At 49.8% G+C, this 6633-nt stretch overlaps 1 protein-coding gene across 4 annotated transcripts in view; it reads left to right on the top strand.

The window, feature by feature from the left end:
- The first annotated feature begins 3381 nt into the window (after positions 1–3381).
- The window catches only part of CCDC88C (coiled-coil domain containing 88C), a 121587-nt gene continuing 118335 nt past the window's right edge, over positions 3382–6633 (top strand). For all 4 annotated transcript variants that reach the window (XR_012073801.1, XR_012073803.1, XR_012073802.1 and 1 more), the window contains exons 1-2: positions 3382–3623; positions 4381–4481. Coding sequence is in view for 1 of the 4 variants with exons in the window: in XM_006208196.4 (XP_006208258.2) it covers positions 3564–3623; positions 4381–4481 (161 nt within the window). In the remaining 3 variants the exon portion in view is untranslated. The remainder of the gene's footprint in view (positions 3624–4380; positions 4482–6633) is intronic.

Genomic DNA, 6633 nt, shown 5'->3' with positions numbered 1-6633 from the left:
AATGCTCAAAGAACTTGAGTATACATTTCTCCAAAGAAGATACATAAATAGTAAATAAGCACATGAAAAGATGCTCATCATCACTAATCATTACGAAAATCGCAAATTAAAACTACAATGAGATACCATCTCACACCCATTAAGATGACTACTATAAAAAACAAAATGCAAAAAAACAGAAAACAAGTGTTGACCAGGATGTGGAGAAACTGGAACCCTTGTGCACTGTTGTTGGGAATCTAAAATGATACAGCCGGTATGGAAAACAGTATGGAGGTTCTCAAAAAAATTAAAAACAGAATTACCATATGATCCAGCAATCCCACTGCTGGGTATATACCCCAAAGAACTGAAAGCAGGGTCTCAAAGCGATACTTGTACACATGTGTTCACAGTAGCATTATTCACAATAGCTAAAATATGGAAGCAACCCAAGTGTCCACCCACCAAAGAATGGATAAGTAAAATTCTGTATATATGTACAATGGAATATTATTCAGCCTTAAAAAGCTAGGAATTTCTGCAATGTGCTACAACATGGATGAATCTTAAAGACCTTATACTAAGTGAAGTCAGTCAGTCACAGAAAGTCAAATAATGCATGATTCCTCTTATATGAGGGACTTAGAGTAGTCAAAATAATACAGATGAAAAGTAGAATTAGGTTTGCCAGGGACTGGAGGGAGGCAGAGGATAGAGAGTCAGAGGTATAGAGTCAGATTTACAAGATGAAAAGTGTTACAGGGATGAACGGTGGTGACGACTGCATGACAAAGTGAGTGTAATAAATACTACTGAACTGTACGCTTAAAAATGGTTAAGATGGGAAACTTTATGCTATTTTAACACAATCAATTTAAGTTATGAAAGTAATACATGCTCATTATAACAAAAATCAAATACAAAGACACATTAACAAATAGCCACTCTCACCCTCCCCAAAGTTGTACAAATAATTTAAGCTCCTGTCAAATAACAGATACCACTAGCTTCACTGCTGAGCCACCATTTTCTGAGAAGGGGAGAAAATTCCTTTATCAGAATAAAGAACATAATTTAAATACTGCTTTTGTCTAAGAAGCAATGTATAAAGCAATTATTTTTATGCAGAATGAACAACAAAAAATGTATAAATAAAGGGTTAAGTCTCAGAGGTGGAGTGATAGCCAAGGGTTGGTCTAGTGGGATGGAGCGGGGATGGACCGCTACTGCTTAGTGGTTAGCAGGTCGTCCATGTGTTTGCTCCCTGAAGCTTATGCCCCAGCCTAATGGAGACTTGGGGGAAACAATTCTTATTAAAGTAGTGTTAGGAGGAGGCAAAAGATGAGGATGAAACAGCGAGGAAGACACCTTTATAGACCCTTGCATCACTTTGAACCTCAAAATTACCTTGTCAAGTCATATAGGCAGAATGTTCTTATTCTGATTTTATAGAGTAAGAGGACTTCTAGAAAGTGCCTTGTCCGGGTCATCCATCCAGCCCTTTGAAGCCTTCCAACCCTGCAATCTGGGCACCATCCAGTTTACCTGACACTCTGCCTCACAAGGGAACAAGAACGCTGAGTCAGTTCCTTCTGAATGGGGTGAGGTGGGGTTGAGCCAATGAACTGCTCATACATCAATGATGGTGAATCATCACAGTAGCTAACTGACCCTCAAACAGAAATTTCTGACATGGTGTGGCCCAGGGACAAAATCTCGCATACAAGGGGTATGTCTTACCACAAATGTCACAAAGCATTTGTTCTACCTAGGTATTTCTTAGTGTGAAAGAGTATGCTTATCAAGTAACTTTAAAGATCCCCTCCCTGTCTTTCCAAAAAAAACTAGCCGCACAGAACAGGGGCGTTCTAAACAGAGATGGGTGCGAATACATAGTTTATCTATTTTCCAACTGATTTTACGGTATAGGCAATTAAGAGATTAATGAATTTCTGGTGCACAACAAATTCCACATATGCTCAAAATTTTCGCTCATCTCCAGTCCCCCGTGTTCTTTTCTATCACCCTGACTTCCAGACTTCTCTTTAGGGACCCCCAGCCGACTTGGCTCCTGGGGCGACAATTCCAGTCCCTCACCAGCCCAACAGGTACCGAGAACTCGGCTGCAATACCACACTTAACCGGAAGATGCCGCAGCCCCAACACTTGACAGAGCCAACTTTCAAATTACAACCAAACCAGCAGCCATTTAGTGCTTACTGTATACTTGTAGACAATTACCTTAGGCAATACTTGATAACTACCCTAGTCAGGTAGACGCCGCACCGGTGGGTTCATCTGGGAAACGCGTGAGAATTCGATTAGTTAAGTCGTATAAAATGCTTTGAACAATGCGCTTAATCATAGTGTGAAATTATTACCAGCCTAAGGTGAGGTGCCTAGACCGGCCGGGTCCACCGCAGCTGTCTCTCAGCAGGGAGGTCTGGGCCTGGGCCTGGGCTCAAGGGCTTGCTTTCCATCCAGTTGGGGCCCTTTTTCCGGTCGTGTGCCAACAAGCTGCTGCTATGTCCTCCAAGTTGTAATCCGAAATTTGGCTCCTCTCCGGCAAAGTAGCGGTGGTATTGGGGGTGCAAGAGAGGGTATCATACCTGGGGCGGGACCAGGTCGGTGCCGCCACATCACCACTTTCCTGAGGGAACTTCTAGAAGGCGGGTACACCGGGAGGTGGCACGGTGGGGCGCAAGAGGTCGCGCTCCTACAGTCTAAACTAAACACAAACTTTCCTCCTCTGACCTCCGGGTCTGCGCCTCACCTGCCTGTGAGAGCTACTCCAGCACGTTAGGCGCGCGGGCTGGGCTCTCCTGCCACGGACCTGGGCGGGGCCCCGGCGGCACCTGGGGGGGAGGGTCAGCTGATTCGCACGACTGATGGGCTGCACCTGCCTGGGGCCGCCAGCCTCGGGGTTGGTGGGCTCCGCTGGGCCTCCACCGCGAGGCAGGTCTAGGGCGACCTCAGCGGGCAGGGCGTCCCGGGCCCCCTTTCCCCTGCCCCACCCCCGCGCTCCCGGGGAGGCACCAGGGAGACCCACGCTCGCGCGCTCCTGCCTGCACTTGGCCCCGGGTCCCCGCGGCCAATGCACGCGCGCACGAAACGCCACGTGCTGGGGCCCCAAACGCGCGGAGGATGCACTAGGCGTAGGCGCACGGCAGCAGCCCCAAGTGCAGCAGCCAGGACCCACCGCCCGGAGGCTCCCACGCCCACCTTCCCCAAGCACGTGCGGGCCGCCGCCCCCTCCCCGCGGCTCGCGCAGCCGCGCCCGCGCCCGCGCCCGGGCTCCAGGGCCCGGCACCGCGAGGCGGCGCGCGGACCGCCCAGGGCCGCCGAGGGGCGGGGCCGCCGCCCGCATTGTTCCTCCCCGAGCGGCGGGCCCTCCCCTTCCCCCAGCCCCGGGCGGGGCGCGGGGCCGCCGAAGCCGAGGAACGTGGGCTCGCGCCCCGCCTTTGTCTCCCGGGCGCGAGCCGCCGCAGCCCTGCGCCCGCCGCTCGCTGCCAGAGCTGCTTTTGTGCCGCGGCGCGGGGGACGGGGACGCGGGGTGCGGAGCCGGCGGGCGCAGCCTCAGCATGGACGTGACCGTCTCGGAGCTCATGGAGCTCTTTCTGCAGAGCCCGCTGGTGACCTGGGTGAGTGTGCCCGGTTCCCCGCCCCATTGTTGGTGCACCGGCTCCTCTCCCGCCCGCCTGCGGTCGCAGCACACCCGACCCCAGCCGGGGCCCCGGGTAGCCCCTGGGACGCAGAGGGTACATCAGGTGTCCCCGGCCGGGGCCGGGGTCAGTGTGCCGGGGTCTGGACGCGTTTTCAACTCTGGAGCCGGCGTTCCCGGTGCCGGACCCCGCCGCGCTCCTGGCCTGGCAAGGGCTGAGCGGGTACACCTGTTCCCGCCGGACGTTGGGCTGGCGGCCCTGGAGCGATAGCGTTCGAGTGGTCACCCTCGCCTCCATGGCTTGACCACTGGAGGAAAGGACCCATTCACCCAAAATATCCTGATTAGTTTCTGAGCCTTCGAGACCAGCGAGTGACTGTCGGTGGGGATTAGGATGTTCCGAGTGAGAACGTGTACAGGCTGGGGTGGGCGTAGTGATTTCCAATGGATTTGAGACGTGAGAAATTTATTGAGAAGTCCCTTTTATTTTTTTTCTTCCGCTCTGATACGCTGAAGGAAAGCGACGAGGAAGTTTTCTTTCTGCTGCCTCGCGTCTGTTGCCTGGCGCGGGGAGGAGAGCGAGGCCCTGGAGAAGGGGGCTGTTGAAGGGTGGGTGGCCGTGGATAACCTCCTTCTGCCCACAGGGGCCCTGCCAGCCTTTGCCCGGGAGAGCTTTACACTGTGCATGTTGGGGGGTGACTTTTTCTGCCTTTCTTTCCACTTTCCCCTTTCCGCAGGTGAAAACTTTTGGTCCATTCGGAAGCGGCAACCAGGACAACCTGACAATGTACATGGATTTAGCAGATGGCATCTTTTTGAACCAAATCATGTTGCAAATGTAAGTCACCCTCTGGAAGGAAGGAAAGAATGATGCTTCAGAAAGTCGAATTTAAGGTTGTAGAAATAAAATGTGAAGTTGCTGTGGAGGGTTATTTGCACGTGGAGCCGTCGGTATCTTAATATTAAGGTGCCTTTTCGCCATTTGTGGGGTATGAAGAACTCCAGGATGTATGCTGGCAGTTTGATGAAGGAAATTTGGAACTGAATGACTCTCATCCACATGGTGTGAATAGTGCAGTTGACTTCACACTCAGGGACTTAATTGTTGTTTGAGCAATGACACGAAGAAAACTCTTTTTGGGGGCAAGGAACTGTAACGAAGAGTGTCTGGTTACAGGAAGTGTCGGGTGGGAGAGCATCCGTGAGTGACTATAAAGTTTCATTCGAGGTCAGGACGCCTGTGTTTCTGAACTCCCTTTCGTCTTCCATTTCGTTTCCCCTGTAGCAAATGCAGCTGGTCAAGTTCCATCTCTTGAACTGAATTTAAAGCCACAATGTTGGGAGAAGCACAGGGAATTAGAAGGCTCTGGTACTGTTTGTCTTGAAGCATGCAGCTTAAGCAGGGTCTTGGTGGAAGTTACATTTGCTAGCATGTTTGTCTGACCACATCCTTTCCTGTTGCTGAATTCTGCAGAGCCTGTCTGATTGACAGCCTGCCACATGTAGGTGTTGGCTCCTACCGCTGCATTCTGTTTTTAACTCAAACTGCAGGGAACATATTGGAACTGAGTGTCAGTATGATTCACAGACACTTGAAGCAAAATAAACCATCCTAATGTTCTCTGTGGATCGGGCCCTTATGCTCACCTACTCACCTGCAACTAAGCAAGTTGTCAGACTTGAGCGTGAATCCATTAGCTAATGAGAATCAGCTTTGTTTCTGGCCAACGTAGGAGGACGAGCAGTCAGCTTTGGCATATTCAGAAAGTGGTTTAAATAGATCTACCTACAAATGGCTGTTTTAAAAAATTGCCCAAGATGGTCATGCTATGGGAGAGATACTACCTCAGTCTTAATTTTTTTTTGAGGCATAAATCAATCTTGTGTTTGATAAGATTCTAAAAAGACAGATCTTTTGTCGGCTTTGGCAGCACTTCTTTGAGAACATCGATGAGATGGAGTTTTCCTGGGGTTGTCTTGTGGCATATTCAAGTTCTGGCAACTCTCCGCACTTCGTTCTGTAAGACCCCGAAAATTGCTGGATTTCCATTGGGCAGCGACCAGGGGAACGTCAACCTGTCCTGTTTAATTAAAAAACCAGCAGTATCCCCAGCCTTTTCATTCAGCTTTTACACCCAGGCGAGGGGAGAACAAAAGCCCTGGGACTGTTTCTCTTTCTTCCCTGACCTTTGGAATTCCTGAAGCGTTTACCACTTGCTTGTAAATCAGGAAAGCCTGTTGGACCATTCCTTTGAGAAATGCCAGCTCATCACTTGTTCACACTTGGCCCATGGCTAAATTCAGTTTGAAGGGCTTCTCCCCTCCCCTTGACAATTGTAAATGTTATTTTCTCATCTGTGATGTGCCAAGGTAATCGTTCTGGAAGTGAGGACTGATAAGTGTGCAGTTCCTCAGGGCTCCAGCAGTGCTTCTGGGTCCTTTGGCCAGGGTTAGGCCTGGAGGAAGGGACAACAGGGAAGCTGTTTGAGTGGCTTTCCAGAAGGAGGAAATCAAGGAGGGAGAGGCACCAGCAGCACGCAGTTTACTGACGGCGGTGATCAGAATAACCTGCTTCAGGTGATAGAAATTAGAGCATGGTTTGCTCCTGGAAGTAGGTAGGGATTGCCTGGAAACAGGCCACAAGGGAACTTCTGAAGGTGGTAGAAATGTTCTGTATATTGACTGGAATATATTTCATTTTTAAAAACTCATCAAGCTGTAACTTTAGATAAATGCATTTCACTTTATGTAAAAATTACCTAAATTAAAAAAAAATTAAAAGAATTCCAGACCTGGTGTTGAAAGCCTTGGTAGCTAGCTTGGTTTCAAACCCTAGGTCTCTCTTGTGCAAGCTGTGTGACACTGGGCACATCACTCAATATCTCAGTTTCCTCACCTGTAAAGTGGGAAGTAAAATACCTTCCTTAAGAGGTTGTGCGGATTAAATGAGTTGATGTGTTAGCAATTAGCATAGTGCCTGCCGCTTAATA

The sequence above is a fragment of the Vicugna pacos genome, chromosome 6 (genome assembly GCF_048564905.1).
Source record: "Vicugna pacos chromosome 6, VicPac4, whole genome shotgun sequence".
In the NCBI taxonomy this organism is placed as follows: Eukaryota; Metazoa; Chordata; class Mammalia; order Artiodactyla; family Camelidae; genus Vicugna; species Vicugna pacos.
The sequence above is the reverse complement of the archived record's forward strand: the minus strand, read 5'-3'. Positions and strand labels throughout refer to the sequence as shown.